This window comes from Rhinolophus hipposideros (assembly GCF_964194185.1).
Source record: "Rhinolophus hipposideros genome assembly, chromosome: 21".
Taxonomy (NCBI): Eukaryota; Metazoa; Chordata; class Mammalia; order Chiroptera; family Rhinolophidae; genus Rhinolophus; species Rhinolophus hipposideros.
In genome coordinates, this window is record NC_138067.1 from 18141295 (window position 1) to 18161139 (window position 19845).

At 41.7% G+C, this 19845-nt stretch overlaps 2 protein-coding genes across 3 annotated transcripts in view; both read left to right on the forward strand.

Annotated features, from left to right (window-relative positions):
* CDH1 (cadherin 1) overlaps positions 1-3839 on the forward strand; it is a 69449-nt gene extending 65610 nt beyond the window's left edge. Inside the window, exon 16 of the mRNA XM_081031583.1 lies at positions 1372-3839. Within this exon, the coding sequence (XP_080887709.1) occupies positions 1372-1581 (210 nt within the window). The 3' untranslated portion in view covers positions 1582-3839. The remainder of the gene's footprint in view (positions 1-1371) is intronic.
* A 2091-nt stretch (positions 3840-5930) lies between these two features.
* Positions 5931-19845, forward strand: part of TANGO6 (transport and golgi organization 6 homolog) — a gene marked incomplete at its 5' end in the record, with an annotated part of 142882 nt that continues 128967 nt past the window's right edge. The window contains 4 exons of one of the 2 annotated variants that reach the window (XM_081031006.1): positions 5931-6141; positions 11063-11703; positions 13942-14058; positions 16064-16205. In XM_081031006.1, coding sequence (XP_080887132.1) covers positions 5931-6141; positions 11063-11703; positions 13942-14058; positions 16064-16205 — 1111 coding nt within the window. The remainder of the gene's footprint in view (positions 6142-11062; positions 11704-13941; positions 14059-16063; positions 16206-19845) is intronic. The other variant, XR_013992125.1, reaches the window with a different exon arrangement.

The window sequence follows — 19845 nt, forward strand, 5'->3', positions numbered from 1 at the left end:
TAGTTGGTTGGGATGTAAGATTAAATGTGTATCACAAGTCTACCCTGAGGGCCAGAAAAATAGCATCCATATTGTAAATGTCAGAAATGCATTCAGCTATAAATGCCAGAAGCTTAAACAGATAGAAGTAGATTTACCTCTTGTAAATAGAAGGCTAGGGTAAGCAGTCGAGGCTGGAACCTCAGCCTTTTGTGTCTTCCTGCTACATGATCCAAGCACGTAGATCTTTGTTCTCATGCTTGTTGTCTTATGAGCCCAAATTGGCTGCCATACTTCCAGGCCTTGGGTCTATATTCCAGTCAGAAAGAAATAGGAAGGGCAGGGCAGAGGGCAAAAAAAAAAAAATCTTCTGGCAAACTGTTTTGAAACAAGGGATTTCATTCTATATGTTAATGGCCAGAACCGTCACAAGATTATCCCCATCTGCAAGGGAGGGTGGGAAATAAAGTGTTAAATTAGTTTAGGGTAAGATGAAGAAGAAATGAGGGTGGGGATGAGCAAAGAACCAAGTAAGAAAGTAAGATAACAGTCCATCATGATCTATTTCCTTAAACTATGTTGCCTGATCACTTGCTCAGTTACTGGAATGGTTTTCAAGGCTTGCTTGTCTGATGGTCCAGTGGCCCACGTCGAGTCTTCATGGTAGGGGCTGGCTTTGCGTTAGCTTCCCTTGGGAGTTACTGTCAACAAGGACTGTATATACAAAGCACAGCAGTGTTGGAAGTGACAAGCCATATTCATTCTAGATCTTAGATAAAACTAGAAACAGGAAAGGCCAGTTTTAACCATCCCTTTTAGATACATCTGCATTGAAGTCCTTTCCTCCATTCACATTCATTTGCATGTTACCACATCTGATTGTAGCTTTTTTTTAATTACAAAAATAATATGTTTTCTAAGATATGAAGATATATATATAAAGAAAAAACCCAAAATGCAAATTATTTCTCAGTTCCCCTGACCCTACTCACCAGAGTTAACTGTTAACTATGTGGCATTCATCCTTCCAGACCTGTCAAGGCTGAAGTGCATACCTGTATGGACTGGTATGGCTGTCCTCATTATTTTTAGCCTCTGCCCATCCGAATTGGTTGGTGCTTATATCTCCGCTGCTTATATATTTTACCGCTTTAGTTTAGAGGGAAGCTATTCTGCATATTTTCCTGTAACTTAACATATCATGTGTATCTTCCTTGGCAGTTTGTATCAATTTACCTCTTAATCTTAATTGCTCCTAGTGTTCTATAGCATGTTTGCATTGACATGCGGTCCACTTTGCTTGAGGTGCCTATGGAAGGCCTCTTACCCAAGGTGACTGGTGTGCAGAGATTCTTTTCATGGAAAAATCCTGTTGTCTTCCTTCTTCTTTAGAACTTGAAGGCGGCCGATAGTGATCCCACTGCTCCCCCTTACGACTCTCTGCTTGTGTTTGATTATGAAGGAAGTGGTTCCGAAGCTGCTAGTCTGAGCTCCCTGAACTCCTCGGAGTCAGACCAAGACCAGGACTATGACTACCTGAATGAATGGGGCAATCGCTTCAAGAAGTTGGCAGATATGTACGGAGGTGGCGAGGATGACTAGGGGACGTGAGACAGATGATGGGGAGAGACATGGGTATACTTGTGATGGGAAATGTTGGAATAATTCTTCTGGTGATTTTTCAGCTCCTTTCACTTGAGATGAATTTCTGAGGAAGAGAGACTGTGATCAGTGATGCAGTTAGGATAGTTATAATTTCCACTTTATAGATCTAATCTGTATGAGTTAGAAAGATTTTTGACTTATTCCTTGAATCTTTTCTTTCATCACTCTTTACATGTGATGATGTCCAAAACACACCCAAATTATGATATTTCAAAAGAATAGTTTCAGACTCAGAACTTGAAACTTGCATATTTTCTTAAGGGCTTTGTCTCATTTTTATAAGGAAGGGGAGGGGTTATCTGCTCTGTTGTTTTGTATATATATGTATAAAATTTTTTTAATTTGTGTGCTTTTTTAAAAAATTCTTATCACTGCACTGGTGTCCCATGTTCCAATGTACACTCTTGCTCCTGAATTTACATTGTCCCAGACAGGAGTCCACTGATTCAGAAATTACTGGGCCCTTTTAGGATAAAAGGGCCATAGCTTGACTAGTTATTGCGTACTCTTCAGACCTTTAACGGTTTTCTTTTTTCATCTCAGCATGTAACTTGAAATGGACATCTATCCATATACTTGTTCTGAGTAAGAATGTTTGTTATATGAATGTCATTATGGGGTACTTTGGTTCTAAACAGGAGACTTGACCAGAAAAGGGGGGAGTTTTCAGGTGCCACTTACCTTTTAATGTTTATTTATCACTAAAACTAAGAGTGATACATTTCGAGACTCAGAATAGTGCCTGAAGTATTGCAGCCAAAGAGAGAAGGTGGCTTGTTATAGCAGAGGGGGAGCATGAAAAGTGGGCTTGGAAATGGCAGGAAAAATTGTCACCGAGCCTGGTAACTTAGCAAACTGAGGCTGAGAGTGGTTGAAGCAGTTCTGTCTCTAGCCCTGACAATTCTGGAAGATTGGAAGAATCTCAACACGTGTTTCCTACCAGGACCTTTAGACCATGGTTTGTATCTGAAGCCCACAATCCCCATGGGCCTACTTTTGTTGATGGCTACAGAAAGTACTGGCTGATCTGAACACATTTGCCCCAAATTCCAAGTGTCATAGAAAACTGAGACTGTTAGAAAATCCAATTTTTTTTCCTTAGGAGCAGGGGAGGATAGGGATAAGGAGAACCTTGATTTGGATCTCCTTTTAGTTGAAATGTGACCGTCAAGAAACTTCTGAAAACCAAAAGAAGTTTTATTGAAATTGCTTTACTGTCTTGTCAACTGTTTTTTGAAGGAAAAAAATCATCCCTGCAATCACTTCTTGGAATTGTCTTGATTTTTCAGCAATTTAAAGCCCACCTAATGTAGTTCTGTTTAGAAATTATCATTGTAGTTTTGAGTGTATATGTGTGTGGGTGCTGTTAATTTTGTATTTTCTTTGGGGGTGGAAAAGGAAAACAATTCAAGCTGAAAAAAATTATTCTTAAGTACTCATTTTTATAAATTTTATTAAACAATTTTGTTAAACCACTGTCAAACTTGTTTTATTTGATTACACCACAATTCCAGGCAAGACAAATCATAGATGAGCTCAGTTTAAACATGGAGAAAGAAACTTCATGTTCAAATGACTTCTCCAGAAATTTGTGTCATTCTGTTGTGGGCAGAGTGTGGAGAAACTGGATTTACAAGGTCACTTTATTTGAAAAATATCTATCCATGTGGCATATATCAACAGCACAAAAGCAAATATGGCAAAATGTTTACAATGACTGCACCCATATTCACTGCAGCATTATTCTTAACAGCCAAAAGGTGGGAATAACCAAAGGTCCATTCATGAATGAGATTAAGCAAAATGTAATATATACATATTATGAAATGTTCTTCAGCCTTAAAAAGGAGAGAAATCCTGACACATACCGCAACATGGTGAACCTTGAAAACATGACGTCAAGTGAAATAAGCCAAACAAAACGACAAATGATTCCACTTAAATGTACCTAGAATAGTCAAATTTATGATAGAAAGAAGAGTAGAGGTTCCTAGGGCTTGAGCGAGGGAATGGGGTGTTAATGTTTAATGGGTACAGAATTTCAGTTTGGGATGATGAAGTTCTGAAGATGGATAGTGGTGTTGGTTGTCTATCATTGCGAATGTACTTAATACCACTCAATTGTTTACTTCAAAATGGTTAAAATGGTCGATTTTGTTATGCATATTTTACCTCAATAAAAAGAAAGAAGTCTGACATGGGAGTGTAAAATGGTTGCATAACACTGAAGGTAATTACTGCCACCAAATTGTATGCTTAAAAATGGTAAATTTGGGCTGGCCGGTGGCTCAGGTGATTAGAGCTCCGTGCTCCTAACTCCGAAGGCTGCCGGTTTGATTCCCACATGGGCCAGTAGACTCTCAACCACAAGGTTGCCAGTTCAATTTCTCGAGTCCTGCAAGGGATGGTGGGCTCCGCCCCCTGCAACTAAGATTGAACATGGCACCTTGAGCTGAGCTGCCTCCCGGATGGCTCAGTTGGTTGGAGCGCGTCCTCTCAACCACAAGGTTGCTGGTTCGACTGCCAAACAGCAACTGGATCTGGAGCTGAGCTGCGCCCTCCACAACTAAGACTGAAAGAACAACAACTTGACTTGGAAAAAAGTCTTGGAAGTACACACTGTGCCCCCATAAAGTCCTGTACCTCTTCCCCAATTTAAAAAAAAAAAATCTTTAAAAAAAATGGTAAATTTGATGTCTACCATGATAAAAGGGAAAAATAGAATGAGGACAAAGAAAGATAATGGTTGTATAGAGAATAACATTAAACTGCTTATGAAGTACCCACCATATGCATGGGTGGGAAATGGAACTTCTGATAAAGGACTACAGAGAAGGTAGTTATACCCGCCGGGAGCCTAGCCAATGGGAGGCCTGGAGAACTGCACCTCTGCTTCCCTCTTGCTGGTTCTGTAGGTACTGGCAAGACAATGGAGCCACACTGCCCGAGTTCAAATCCTAGTTCTTTCCAGCTGTGAGCTTAAGACAAGTTACTTAACCTTTCCCTACTTCAGTTTCCTTATCTACAAAAGGAGGATAACTATCCACATCATAGGGTCAATGTGGGCATTAGATGAGTTCCTACGTATAAAGTATTTAGAAGAGTGCCTGCCTGGCTTGGGGTAGTGCTCTGTTAAATGTCAGCTTTTATTTTGATTATTAAATAAGGGGCACAGCAAGGGAGTTTGGGGTAGAGGGCATCATTTAAGCAAAAGCAGGATGTTAAGAGAGAAAAAGCCACACATTCCATTTTGGACTGGATTTAGTGGGTCAGATAGAACCATTAAAGTGTTTTGAGCAGGAGAACTGTGTGATCCAAAGGGAGTTCTGTGAAGCTGCATCTGTTTGCAGGGATGATGAACCGGTCTGGGGAGGGGACTGAAGATGGCGAGGATTGACTGCTATCACCAGAGACTAGAAGTTGGCACCAATGGGAAACGAAATCCCCTAAATAGATATTGTCACAAAACTATATCTCCGATCTATTCTAAGGGCTCATTTATCTTTCCTCAAAGTCATTTGTTTTCCCATAAGTGCCCTTTCCCTCCCCTTTCCCTATTAAGATAGTATATAACCCCCAAATCCTGACCACCTCTGAGTCACATTTTTCTGTGAACTCTCAGATGTGAATAAAAATGTCTTTTCTCTTGCTAATCTGTCCTTTGTTTAATTCACAAACCCCCATATTCAGAACCTAAGAGGGCAGAGGAAAAATTCCTCTCTGAAAAGGATTTGATTGATGCTAAAGGGAGTGGTAATATAGAGAAAATCTTCCCTTGAAGATAAATGAAAACAAGTTTCAGCGACCGCTTCTTTGTGGAGTGGGTGGTGGGGGTTTATCACAGCGACTAAGGTTTTCAGACCGGTAGGGTTAATTTAAGAATTTTCAACTGTGCAAAATGGCATGCAACCACTCCAGTTATCACGTGTGGCTTTAGAAGATAAGAACCCTTAACTTGCTGGGGTCTTTACCGGGAATTCTGTTTCTGTAAAACAGCCACTGATAACTATTGGATGCCATTAGCCTGGTTAGGTCTGGGTGGACCAAATTCCTGTCCGCGCTTTGTATGTCTGCCAGTGTTTCAGATTCAGGACACGAATATTTTCCTACTGAAATGTATATTATTTCATGATAAACCACTTCTAGGTTCCTTCTTTATGTAACAATTAATTGTGCATGTAGGGAGGCTGTGTTAGCTGCGGGGGTTTTTCCTGGGGAGTGAAGAGGGCTCGAGAAAATTTTTTTTCCCGTGGAACTAGCGTTCCCAACCGAGTCAGCCCCGCCTCATGACGCTGGCCCCGCCCCCAGCGCCGTGCGCCTCCTGCCACGCTCAACATGGCGGCGGCCCCGGGCCGCTGAGGAGCCTGAACGGGTGGCAAGTGGCGCGGTTCACTGCAGTCATGGCGGTCCCCCAACAGGCCGCGGACTGCGGAGCTCTGGAAACTTGCGGTCTGGAGCGGATTTTGGAGGCGTTGAAACTGCTGCTGAGCCCGGGAGGTGAGAGGACGGACGTTGGCGCCGGTCTGCACCGGGACTCTCAGGGCAGCCAGTCTTCCAGGGCGGCCCTGGCTCCCACACCGTGCGCCCCTCAGGCCCTCCTCTGGACGCCCCGCCCCTGGGGGCTTTGGTCCTTGCCCAGCTTCTTACTACTCTTGAGGAAACAGGTTCCAGGAGGGATGGGATCCGTTGAATATTGGTACTAAGCAGCGTCTGTTGAGCGCTTATCTGCTGTCCGGCACTGTGTGGAGCGCCTTGGGTACACGTTTTCATTTAGTCTCAACTGCAGTCCTCTCAGGCAGGGACTGCGGAAGGAGCCTGAGATGTGGGCGCTCTGAACGTACAAAGTGGGGTCCCACCTTCCCGAGGGTGCAGGCTCTAACGTGGACCCCCGTGATTTGTATGAAACGCCACGGAGTCCAGAAAAAGGAAGCGCTGACACTGGCTGGGTTTGAGGAGACTAGGGATTTACCGTCTGGGGGAAGGATTTACAGTCACGTTTTAATCTTTCACGGTGACTTGACAATATCTTCCCAATTTAGAATCTGAAGGGACCTTGGGAGTGGTTTAGGCCGAGACTCTGCTTTCCCAGCTGGGCCTCACTAAGGAGATGAAGTAACCCGCCCGAGGTCAGGTGGTCAAATTAGGGACAGCACGTGCAGCTGGAGATTCGAGGTCTGCCGAACCCCCTCCTCAGACCAAACCAAATTAGTACGGAGCCTCTCATGTTACCTGGAGCTTTGAGAAAGGACACAATTGGAGTGTATATGTTGGGGGAAGGGGTTTAGGGTGAGCAACGTTAAGGCCATGAAGCGTCCTGAGGCCATGTTCCAAGTCTCAAATTTTGAGATACCCCCGCAATCTGCAAAAACTCCCACAAACATTACATCACACCTGAGGGGAGTGAAAAGTTATTAATAGTAATTGAGTACCTACGAACTATCAATCCCTACAGTATGCAGTTTACATATATATCATTTAATCAACAGTGTTCCATTTTGCAGATGATGGAAACAAGGCTCAGACACCTTGGAAATTGCCTAATGTCAGTCTAGTAAGTGGCAGAGCTAGGATTTGAACTCAGGAGCTCCCCACTGTAGTATGACAATGATACTATTTTGCCCCAATAAAGAATTAAACTGCAAAATAGAGTTTTGACTTGCCACTTGAGAGATTACTTGTCTAACAACTGCGTCTAGAACATGGCTTGAGAACAAGGTTAAATAAGGAAAAAAATCTGGAAGTAATTATCCCAAAGCACATGTACTTCATTTATAGAAGACCTCGAAATCTCGAAGAGTATGTGCTGGAATTACATATGTGAACTCATGTGACGTAGGAGAATTCAAGCATTCCTATTTGAAAAAGAATGATTTAAGTAGTTGGTAAAATGATATTATTTTACACATATAGTCTTATGTACTTGTGAATCTGCCTGCTGTTTTATCGTATAAGCTGCTGAGCGAATTAAAAAATACCTGTGCATCATGAGTATTCAGATATCCCTGGTAGACAGAGGGTGTTGAGGAAACAGCATGAAAGTACTGGTTAAATTTACATCCAGCTGGATTAAACTTTAATCTGTTTTTAAATTGACTATCTTTGAGGTAGTATTTATTGAGAGTTAACTATATATAGTATTCTATCCTGAGTGTCGTTCGAGATACAAAAATATGAAACAATCTGTGCTCTAAAGCATCTTGTCTGTCTGGGGAGCCGGTAGTACACATATAGACCAAGGTGTTCACCATGGCGGTATAATACTAGAGGTGAATGGATGGTACAGATAGCAGTTGGATTAAGGAGTTATCCAGGAGTGAGGCTGTGGAAGGTCACAGGAGGAGGAAGAATTGAGTCTAGGTGGGAATTACTTAGAAAGGAAGGAAGATACCAATAGTCTTCAACTTTTGAGCTACCAAAAGTTCTGCTGCATTAAGCGTTTTCTCTTCCCCTGTCTTCCATTTTTGTTCTCAATTATGGGACTGTGGGGACAGAGTCCCAGAGAGCAGTTTCCAGGCTCTCAGCTTCATGTGGAAAGATGCTGGCTCGGGTAGCAGGTGGCCATCAGCTGTGACTAGTTGGCCGTCAGCTGTTACCAGTTAGCCATTAGCCACTGATGTAACTGCCGTGGCTACGCTAGCAAGGGCAGATTGTGGATGGCGGATTGCGGAGAGGCGGATTGCAGTTAGCAAGTGGGGTCGGTTGGCAGAGAAGCAGATGGCAGGTTGCGGATCGTGTGGCTCCTGCTTCTTGTGTCTCCAACCCAGCCGCCAGCGAGACTATAATAACTCCCCTGTCTGTGGCTCCGTGGGTGTTTCTTTTTGGCCTCACCATGTCCTGCGTTCTTATGTGGGGAGCAAGACCAGAGACCCTGCATGACACCCTGCATGACAGGGACAAATAAGGATAACATCTTCACTTTTATTGTATAAGCAGAATTTGAAAGAGATTTGTCAATTTTAGTGATTTTTGTTTGTAAAAAATGGAGGCTGTCTCAGCAATAGTTTTCCTAAAAAAAGAACTTCTCATACTAAATAGATTCACTGAACTCTCGGTAAATTTAAATCCCTTGGGGGAGAAGGGCCTGAAAATGCCCCTAATTTGTAAATAATGAAGCTGTGTCACATTTTTTCTTGCATGCCATTTGCTTTGCACTTTGACCTTAATACAAAGGACCATGTGGGGACAGAGCTAGGAGTGCAGTTTCCAGGCTCTCAGCCTCACATGGAAATGCACTGGCTCGGTAGTAAATGGCCATCAACTGTGATTGGATGGCCATCAGCTGTGGCTAGTTGGCCGTCAGCTGTAACCAGTGAACCATTGGCCACTAATATAACTGCTGTGGCTACGCTAGCAGAAAATGGGGGCTAACAAGAAGATGGTGGCTGGGCTAGCAAGCGCGGGTTGCAGCTAGCAAGTGGGGTTGGTTGGTTGGCAGAAAAGCAGACGGCAGGTTGCGTTTAGTGTGGCTCCTGCTTCCTGTGTCTCCAACCCAGCTGCCAGCGAGAATATAGTGGTATGACTCCCCTACCTATGGCTCCGTGGGTGTTCCTGTTTGGCCGCACCATGTCCTGCGTTCTTATGTGGGGAGCGGGACCAGAGACCCCGCGTGGCACCCAGCATGACAGACCATATAAGTTGTGAAGTCTGCTTTTAAATGTCACAAAGCAAACATTTAACTTGGTGTTTGGGAAGAACAGATAATGCTGTTCCTGAGGGCAGCATTTTCCAAAGTGTGATTGATAGGGGTGGTTTTAGGTGTATGTAGAGAAACATTTTGAGCTTGGCTCTGGAGCCAGACTGCACAAGTTGAATATGCCCTGGGGAAAAAAAAAAATACTCCCTACCTAAGAGTTGTTGTGAGGGTTGAGTTAAATACATAAAGCACTTAAAACAATGTATTATCTTCTATTTAAGTTTTTAAAAATAATTTAAATAATAAATACTTCTGGTACTCAGATAAATGGCAAAAATTGTGGAAGCACCACTATGTGACTGAAATTTGGAAGACATTGTTTTAAGACAGATCTCTAACTTTTTGGTTTCAGCACTCTTACGCTCTTAAAAATTGTTGCGAACTTAAAAGAGCTTTTATGTGGGTTATATGTATCAATGTTTACTACATTAGAAATTAAGACCTTAAGAGCAACCTTTAAAAAATAACATTAATATACCCATTGCATGTTGACATAAAGACATTATGTTGCAAAATATATTTTGCCACATAAAATGATGGGAAGAGTATCATTGTTTTACATTTTTATAAATTTCCTTAATGTCTGACTCATTAGAACACAGCTGGATTTCCATATTTGCTTCTCAGTTCAATCATGATCGGTTATTTTGATTGAAATAGATGAAGAAAATCTAGACTCACATGGATATGTAGTTGGCAAAGGGAGATAATTTCAATCGCCTTTTCAGATAATTGTGTATAATATATTCTTTTATACTGTACTAAGACTCAATAAAAGGTAATTTCTTAAAGGTTAATTGCAATATGAAATCTAAACTCAGTGACCTTTTCATACTTGCTACACTCATGAGAGCATAAAAGGCATATAAATAATACCTTAGTATTAGTAAGGAAATAGTTTTGAACTTGCAGATCCCTGAGAGAATCTTGGGAAACTCCTCAAAACCTGAGGCCCAGTACCACACTTTGGGAACTGCTGAATCAAGGCAATGCCTTTATTTTCAAATAGATTTTATTTTTATTGCCAGTAGAGGGCAGAAAAGACTACTTTATTAAGGGGCTCTTGAAAAACGGTAGCTGATAGCTTTTGTTTTAAATCACTTCCATTGTGCCCCATGTTTGGATTCAAAGAGCTTATAAAGTCACAAGAAGTCACTTAGAGGTTGTTTAGTGAGCTAATGGTTGGTGGCAACAAGCTTTGAGAACACTCATTTCCTTTTTAGGTACGGATTAGCCAAAGGAACCAGATATTCATGCCAGTGAATAACGGAATACTCTTTGTTCACTTTAGAACACTATGTTTAATGAACATGTCATTAAATAACATTCAATATAATTTAATGCATGCACCTAGTAGAACAGTTTGACTGAATGAGTCTTCTGTGGTCAGTGTTCAGCTTTTTAAAATTTCTGTTCTTGCTACAAATGAAGCCCATTAAGATGACGAAGGCATGGCCTCTGCCTTCAGAACACAAGCGGGATAGAACTAGGTGAAGTGTAACGTGTTAGGGACACTAACTACACCCAAAGTGCTACGGGGAGGGAGGAAATGTGGTCTTGAATTCTGCCAAGGCTGGGCTGGCACAATTAGGGGAGGATTTCCGGAGGCAGTGATATCTGAGCTAGGCTTCAGAGGATGAACTGGAGTGGGCAAGGCTGTCCTGCAAAGGGAAGTACAGTTTGTTTTCCATGTGTATTATCTGTTTGTTTGTTTTTCTTCAAAAGGATCGGGCTCAAGTTCACTACAGATCACAAAACATGATGTCTTGTTGGCTACTTTAAAGTCTAATCTGTCTGTTGTGGAGGATAAATTTCTGAAGGATCCTTCCTGGAAGAAATTGAAACTCCTGAGGGATGAAATTGCTAACAAGGCAGAATGGCCACAAGATTCTGTGGATGTCACCTGGAGTTTTACCTCCCAAACCTTACTGTTGCTGTTGTGCTTGAAGGAAACCATGATCCAGCTTGCAGCTGATTTCAATCCAGGTCAGCCCAACCCTAGGACTCCAGAAGCTGCTCCTGCCCTGAGCCCAGATACACTTAGTGTCTCACAGCAGAAGACTGTCCAGTCAGTTTTGCAGTTTGTAGTCACCTTGGGTGTCTGCCCCTATCTCAGGCCTGGTGTTGGAGTCCCTTTGAGATACAGGACTGAGTTTGGGGCTGTTGTTCAAGACCTGGTGTGTCTTGATGCTGCCCCCGGTGCCACCCGGAGACTGTATACCAGCTGCAGGGGCCTCCTAACTGTTGCTCAGCACGCATCTCTGGGGAGCTTGATTTTCTCTCGCCATTTTGGGGATATTGCAGCAGGTTTGTGCCAACTGGGATTCTGCCCAACCAAGACAAAGCCACTAACACCCGAGGAAGAGGTAAATATAGAGAGAGAGTGGTATGTGTGTGTGTCTGAGTCTATATGAGTCTGCATATATATTTCTGTGATTGTTGTAAAAGATAATCCTTAGTTCTTTGAAAAAGGACTGATGGAAAGGTCTAGAATTCCTGTTGAATGCCAAAGCATATCCAGTAGATAAATGAATCTTTTTAGAGGGTAGAACTTTCATTTATTAGATGATAGTCCTTTGCACTCCTGGAGAGTCCATCTCATCTGTCTCTTGTCAATTTTGTGGAACAGCTATTTGCAGTCTGTTTCTTTGAGCATCTCTTTCCTTTTTTTATAAAATGTGTATAGTAATACCTGCCTTGGAAGGTGGTTGTGAGGATTAAGGATGATGTGTATAAAGGACCTACCCCAACCCCCAGTGGTACTCATCAAAAAGTAATAGCTTTTTTTTTTTTTGGAAGGTGATGGATCAGCTTCTTTTTTTTTTTTTTTCTATTAGTTTCAGGTGCACAAGACAAAGTAATACTTAGACATTTATCATTTATATCCCTCACACTGTGTGAACCCCCTCCCCATCCACTATCCCTCTGACATTGCACACAGCCATTACATCTCCCCTGTCTCTATTCCTAATGCTGTACTCCGCTTCTCGTAAGTATATACATACATATATATACAGATATATATATAATCACAGTTGGCATTCATTATTGTTCAGCTTCAGGTGTACAGTGCAGTGATCAGGCAAAAAAGTAATAGCTATTAATGTTAGTGTTAAACTACACACACCTCCTTAAGTTCTTGTGATGATTCAATGAGATAAAGTAGGTAAAGCAGCTGGTACACCACGTCGTTCAGTCAGTGTTTGTTCTTGTTAGGTGTTAGGGGCTGTGCTGTTTTGCTGACACTCAGTCCTTCCGGATTTGAGTCCCTAGACTTGAAGGTGCTATGGAAGTGACAGGAGCATGAGACTCGGTCCTTTTTTCAAACCGCTCCCACATGAATTGAGACGCGACTCACAAGGATCACATAGCAAGGGCCAGCAGCGATGGCAAAGGCCCCTGGCCCAAAGAAGCTGTGCCTGTCTAAATGCATCGAGGGTCAGCTGCTGCAGCCAGATCTCAGTGCCCACCCAGCTCATTTTTCTGACACCTTTCTGTGCCACCCTCCAACTTGTTCCTGTTCTGTTTGTTCCCTTTTCTATTTCTCCTGCCTGTGCTCACAGACATTTACCTCAAAGCCACTGACATCCGAGCAGTGACACAAAATCCTGAATTCCCCCAGTGCCTTTATTTATGTGGAGCAGAGAGCACTGTGCTTTTTACGACATGGTGTGGTCTCGACCGTTCTATCAGTGTCTGCTGCCAGTGCTTCCCTGGGACAGGGACGTCTGGATTGACAGGTCTTATCCCTATTACTGGGGCTAAGAAGTGCCCCAGGGGCCTAGGGCAGGAGAGAGAAAAGAAAGAGAGACACACAGAAAGGACCAAGTAGGGAGGCGGGGAAGAAGCTGACAGAAGGGGAAGCATGATGGGTGTACATTATGAAGCTGGACAAATCCCAGCTATAGCTGCTGTTCTAAGCAGCTCCAGTATTGTCATTTGTCAAATGGTAATGGGCAGGACCCTGAATGTTTTACTGAGTTACCAAAGGGAGTCAGTACTGTTGAGGCCCCAGGGGCCCTAGTAAATAGCACCCCTCTTTGCTGCCCAAGTTCTGAATGAATTAAAAGACAGTTAACAAGAGTAAGAGATGAAAAATCAAAATGTCATCTCTGTCACTCATAAATGCAAAGTTGGAGGATATAGCTTCTAGATGGAGACAAATGGGCTTCCCAAGAGTATATTCCAGAATTAGACACACTTACTACTCCCCAGTTTTAAGAAGTCCTGGAAAACTGCAGCGCCTTCTGCCCCATGGCAGGGGACATGCTGCTGTAAAATCTACAGCAAAGAAGAGCAGAACAGATTGTGGACTCACTCCCAAGAGAAAGAGGAGGAACGAGCTGAGTTGTGCGAGCCAAAACTCGCCAGTGAAGATTTATTCCTAACTCACCAGTAAGGTAAGTCAGTAGGTCTCCTGTCCAGAAGTGAGTGAGGGCCAGGAGAGTTTCAGTATTATAACTTCCTCCAGGTAAAAGGAAATCAAGAAGGGAAGGAAGCCTTTTCCTCCCCTCACAAGTGTCTTTGTACAGTATTGTAAAACATTACCTTCTGTTGCCTGCCTGGTTTGTATGCCACTAAAGCCAAGTACACGTTTCTTTCAGGTGTTAACTGAAGAGGAAAGAGCCCTATCTAGGGAGGCTTTGAGAGACATCTTGGATCAAGTGTATCAACCATTAGCAGTTCGAGAATTACTTATCCTCCAGGGAGGACCTCCACAGGTATATAGGCCTGGGGGCTCATGGTGAATCATTCATGATAATGTGCAGTGTGCTGTCATCTTCTGGGAAATTTGATAATCTCGTTGAATCTTATTTCATCTTTTAGATCATTAAGTCATTTGTAAAACTAAATTACGCTGACCCGAAGGATAATTTAAAAGGATTTTTATTTTACTGGAATGATGAATGCTTTTCCCAAGAAGACGGCAATTTTATTTAAAATATATTTTATTCATTCTGAAACTGGATTTTTTTTTTTAAACTAAAATTTGGCTGTTTGACAATACATTCTTTTGGCAGAAATATTTGGATCTCTTACTCTTTGAACGGAGTTTCTAAAGTCAAGAAATTAAAATTAGAGCTATTATTGGGACTATTCTTAGCTCCTTTGTTTGAAAAACATAATAGTATATATTCTATAGGCATAAGATAGTTTCTTTTGTTCCTTAAAAATAATTATGTGAAATGGCTTAATTTGAGGATGTAGTTGGGAATTATCCATTTACTTTTAGTACCTACATTTTAGTTTTGAATCTAGATGAGTAACGCATGAGGGGCTGTAGGTCAGAAACAAGGACCAGCTGGAGCAGGTGACTAAGATATCTCTTCATTGGTCCTTTTCACGTCACTACAGCCTCTCCACTGGGCCTCACATTCTGCCTCTCTGAATGAGTCCCCAGTGTGCCAGATTAAACCAAATGCACTATAATGATAAGAATGTGACGAAAAGCAGAGGCTCTGGCGTTAGGCATAGCGGGATTCAACCCCAGCGTGCACTTGTAAACCTTTAGTAGACTTTTGAGTTGGTAAACCTTTCCATCCCTCAGTGTCCTTCCTCATAAAATGGGGATGACAACAGCGCCTTCCTTATAAGTCCTTTCTGAGATTATGTGGGAGGTTCTCAGCACAGTGCCCGGCACGTCATAACCCCCTCAGTAAATGGTAATTATTAATCCCCCTTAAATCAAAGACAGAGGATAAGATAGTTAGGGTTAAATGTTTCTGTCACTTGTTTTTATGCTCACATCAAGTACAGTGATTGACAGAAAAATGGTTAACATCTTAACTCAAAATAAGGGACACCAAATCTGTTTTGTTCGTGGTGGCTCCACAGAGCTCTCAAAAACCAGCCCTTGAAGAAATCCAACTTTACTTGAAGTTGCTGTGTCACAAGGAATCAGGGTAGCTGAGATGGGGGTGGGGGTGGGTGCAAGGACCAGAGTGCCCTCCCTCTGTTATGAACTGTCCTCCTGCTGGGGACGCGTGTTCATAGGAATTGTCTCTGGAAGCTGGATTTCAACTGGAATGACTACGTTCAGGGTTTGGTCCCATTAACCTGATGTTCCCCAAATCTGTATGTTATTCTCTGATGTGTTTGCCTGTTTTTGGGTTTGAAGCTTCATTTGATATTTCACTTGAAGTTTCATTGTATTTTTACTTTCTTAAAAGTGATGCTGAAGGTTTTTGAAAGGAGAGAGTTTGTGTTGTTTTTTTCTTTTCTTTTTTTTTTGAGAGTTTTTTTTTCTTTCTTTTTTTTAAGGAAAAAATGTTGCTCTTTTGAAGTCTGTATAACCGTGTTTCCCCGAAAATAAGACCTAGCCGGACCATCAGCTTTAAGGCGTCTTTTGGAGCAAAAATTAATATAAGACCTGGTTTAATTTTAATCCAATATAAGACCAGGTATAATATATAATACAACACAATGTAATGTAATATAGTACAGTATAATGTAATGTAACGCCACGTCACAATACAACATAACGCAACACAACACCACGACACTGGGTCTTTAATATAACATAATGTTAATATAGTACTGGGTCTTATATTAATTTTTGCTCCAAAAGACACATTAGAGCTGATGGTCCGGCTAGGTCTTATTTTCGGGGACACACCGTAGCACACTGTTAATTGTCAGTCTGTCTCAGCATATAACATGTGTTTTAATAATGTCTACACATCCTCTCTGTGTCCCTGATACTCAGTCCATACCTTTCCTTTTCAGTCCTGCTCAGATGTAAAGAGAGAAGTTAGGTGTCGGGCCCCAGCTTGGCTCCGGCGTCTGTGTGGGCAGCTGCTGTCTGAAAGGTTGATGAGACCGAGTGGTGTCCAGGCAGTTGTCCGGGGCATTTTGGAAGGAGCAGGTGGTAAGAAATAAAATATTTCTGTTTGTTTTGTATCCATTTCCCTTTGAGTCAGAGTGAATTATTGATTTTCAGCATTTACCTTTAAAAGCTGATTGAGAGTAAACTGTGTGTTTGTGGAGACTGAGGAGATTAGATTCGGAAGTTAAACCTTAGAGATGCACACTTTGGGATGAAGGTTTAGATTTATTTCCACAATTATATTCCCTTAAGTCCTCAGTGGAGGACTGAAAATGGAAAAAAGTTAATTATGCTAAGCGTGGTAATAGTTTTTCATTTATATTTCTTGTTTTATTTTTTAAATGAAAGTTGAAAGAGTCTAATAGGTCTACAAGGCTTATAGAGAAAAATAGCAGTCCTTTCACCATTCTACTCCATTTCCCACCCCCAGAAGAAACCACTTTCAACTTTTTTAGTGGGTTTCTCCTCTAGATTTCTGTTTACCTCTAGATTTCTATCATGCATATACAGGACTGTCTTAATTGTCCAGTTTTAGGCATTATCTATCCACTTCTCACCATGTGTGGAAAAGGATTTTGTTCTCTTTCACAACCCCTGTCATTCTCCCAAGCATACTTCTCATCTCCTTAACAGTCACATCTTTACTTTGGTTAGATCAATATTCAGTATTTATATTCGCTATCTTTTTTGTCCGCTTAGTTTTTTGTACTTGTAACTAACTGATTTTCAAACTTTCCCCCAGTTGTCTCCTTTTTTTTCTTTTTCTTTATTTTATTTTTTTTTTAAGGAAGGCGCAGCTCACAGTGGCCCATGTGGAGGTTGAACCAGCAACTTTGGTGTTATCAGCACCAGGCTAACTAACTGAGCTAACCGCCCACCCCTATTTATCTTCTTTTAATATATTCACATACACCAGATATTCTATCAGCTTTATCTTTCTGGAGACATCGCTCTCTGAGTCTTCTCTAATCTCGATTAGTTACCTTCTACACAGTTGTCATCCTAGGAACTCCCTTCATTTTTTGTGGTGAACCTTTTACTTTTGTGTTCAGTCCCTTATCTCCTATATCCCATGCATACGAATATTCTAATAAGTTGCCACAAATTTAGTGTTTTTTTTGATGGAAGTGACATTTAAACTGAGCCCTGAAGGCTGAATTGGGATTTACCAATTGAAGAGTGCGAGAAAACTATTATAGGCAGAGAAGATAACATGTATGAAGGGACTGAGGTAGGGAAGAGCACAGTGTTTTTGAGGGAATTTCAGTATGGGTAGAGCAGTGAGGGCAGAGTGGTATGAAATGAGGGTGGAAGGTTGGGGTCACATCATGGAGGCCTGCAGGTCTGGTTCAGGATTTCCAGCTTTATTCTGAGGGCAATGAGAAACCATTGGAAGGTTTTAAGAAGAGACATGTTAGAGCCTATACTTTAGAAATATCTATCTGGATGTATTTTCAAGAAAGGGTTAGGTAAGAGCAGAAGCAGGGAGATCAGTTAAGAAGGCAGTCGTCGAGAGATCACTGTGGCTTGGATCAATGTGGTGGCAGTGGAAATGGAGACAGTGAATATCAGAGTGTTAAGCCATATTTAGGCCAGGAGCAGAAACCTTTTCTTAAAAGCTGTCTTGTCTTGATCCTGTCTTGCTTAATCTTTTAGGGGCCTGTGATTCCTGGACCTGGGTGGGCCTGGGGCCAGGGTGTGGATCTGGGGGGCTTGGTCAGGCCCTGAAACCCTTTGTCAATGAAAAACCCCTGAAGCACTGAAGGGGGAACAGCCTCGTTGACCCCCTCCTATAAAACTCCATACCCTACTCCTCTTTGCTCGGGGAGGTTATGATCTTTTCCCTCTGCTCTAGCCTAACCTCCCGCTGTTCAAATATGCCCAATAAATTCTAATAGACCAATCTTGGTCTCCCGTGACTCATTTCTCTGGCTGTACTTAACAGAGAGATATTTAAGGGGTAGAGTTGCGAGAACTTAATGAAAGTCTGAATATGTGGGGAGGGAAAAGGCAAGACAGAAGAATCATTCTTGACTTTCCGTTTCTGGTGTAGTAAATGTACTTTGGTCCTGTCAGACAAAGGTGAGGTCAGTGTGGTGGGCAGACATTGATAGATTTGGTCTAGAGTGGCTGTAATGTTGTATCCCCACTTCTGCCTGCAGTGGCTTCTAGGGCCAGTGAAATGAAAAATTATCAGTTACCTGTGATAAGTTGTCATGTGCAAATAAGTCCTTGCATCTTCTCTTTCTTTTTCCCCACCCCTTCTTCTGCCTCTGCCCCCCACCCCACTCTGGTTCAAGCCGTTGTTTCTCAGTCTTCTTGTGTGTAGGACACAGCTCTCTGACCCAGAGCAGCTGCAGCACACAGCAGCCCATGGCTGCTCACGCCAACCTCTGGCTGCTCATGGCAGCCCAGCTCCAGGGAGAGCTGTTGTTCACAATCATAGCTGTAGAGGGTGCAGCCCATGTGGAAATCAAACTGGTGACCTCGGTGTTAAGAGCACAGCACTCCAACCACCTGAGCCACCAGACTGGCCAGCATCTTCTTTTTCCAAAGGAGACTTAGACCACCCAAGGGTATGCAAATTGGAGAGCTGCTATAAGAAACTTAGAACCCTATTTTTGCTATGAGCTTTCTCCTCACTTATGCATGTACGAGTACATATTTTTTGTTATCTGTTCAAATCTACTTCTTCAGAAATGATTCGAGGAAGTTTATATTTCTGGTATTTTTCAGTTCTTTGTGTAATCCAAATTTTAATTCAAATTTCCTCTGCCTGAAGAATTTAATATTTCTTATAGTGCAGGTCTGCTGGCAATGAATTTCTTTAGCTTGCGTTTGTCTGAAAAAGTCTTTATTTCACTTTCCTTTTTGAAAATATTTTTGCTGTCATTTTTACCTTTGTTCCTCTGTTCATGATAAACCTTTTTTCTCTGGTTGCTTTTAAGATTTTTCTCTTTATCACTGGTTTTTAGAAATTTGATAATGATATTCCTTGTTGTGGGTAATTTTCTTCATTTTTCTTCTGCTTAATATTTCTTGAGCTTCATGGAGCTGAGGGTTTAGTTTTCATCATATTTGGAAATTTCTCAACATTATCTTCAAATATTTTTTTTCTGTCCTTCTCTCTTCTCTCTTTCTGGAATTTGGATTACACCTAATAATTATGTTTGCTGTTGTCCTACAAATTACTCACGTCTTGTTTATTATTTTTTTCAGTCTTTTTCTCTGTTTCATTCTGGATAATTTGTATTGCTGTGTTGCCCAGTGATCTTTTCTTCTGCAGTGCCTACCATGCAGTGTATTTCAGATATTTTCTTTTTCATTAATAGAGCTTCAGTTCGGGGTTTTTTTATATCCATTTATCTCATCGTGACCATTCTTTCCTTTACCTTTTTGAACATAGGGAATAAATTTATAATAGCTGTTGTAATGTCATAATTTTGTCATCGCTGTTTTTATGGGTCTGTTTCTGTTAATTTTCCTCTGATTATTGGTTATATTATCTTGCTTCTTTGCATATCTGGTAATTTTTTAAAATTGAGATTTTGTTCACATACCATAAAATTCACTCTTTAGTGGTCTTTAGTATTTTCACAAAGTTGTGCAACCATCACCAATATCATCTCTCTCAAAACACCCCCATACCGATTAGTAATAACTTACCATTCTCCCCCCCCTC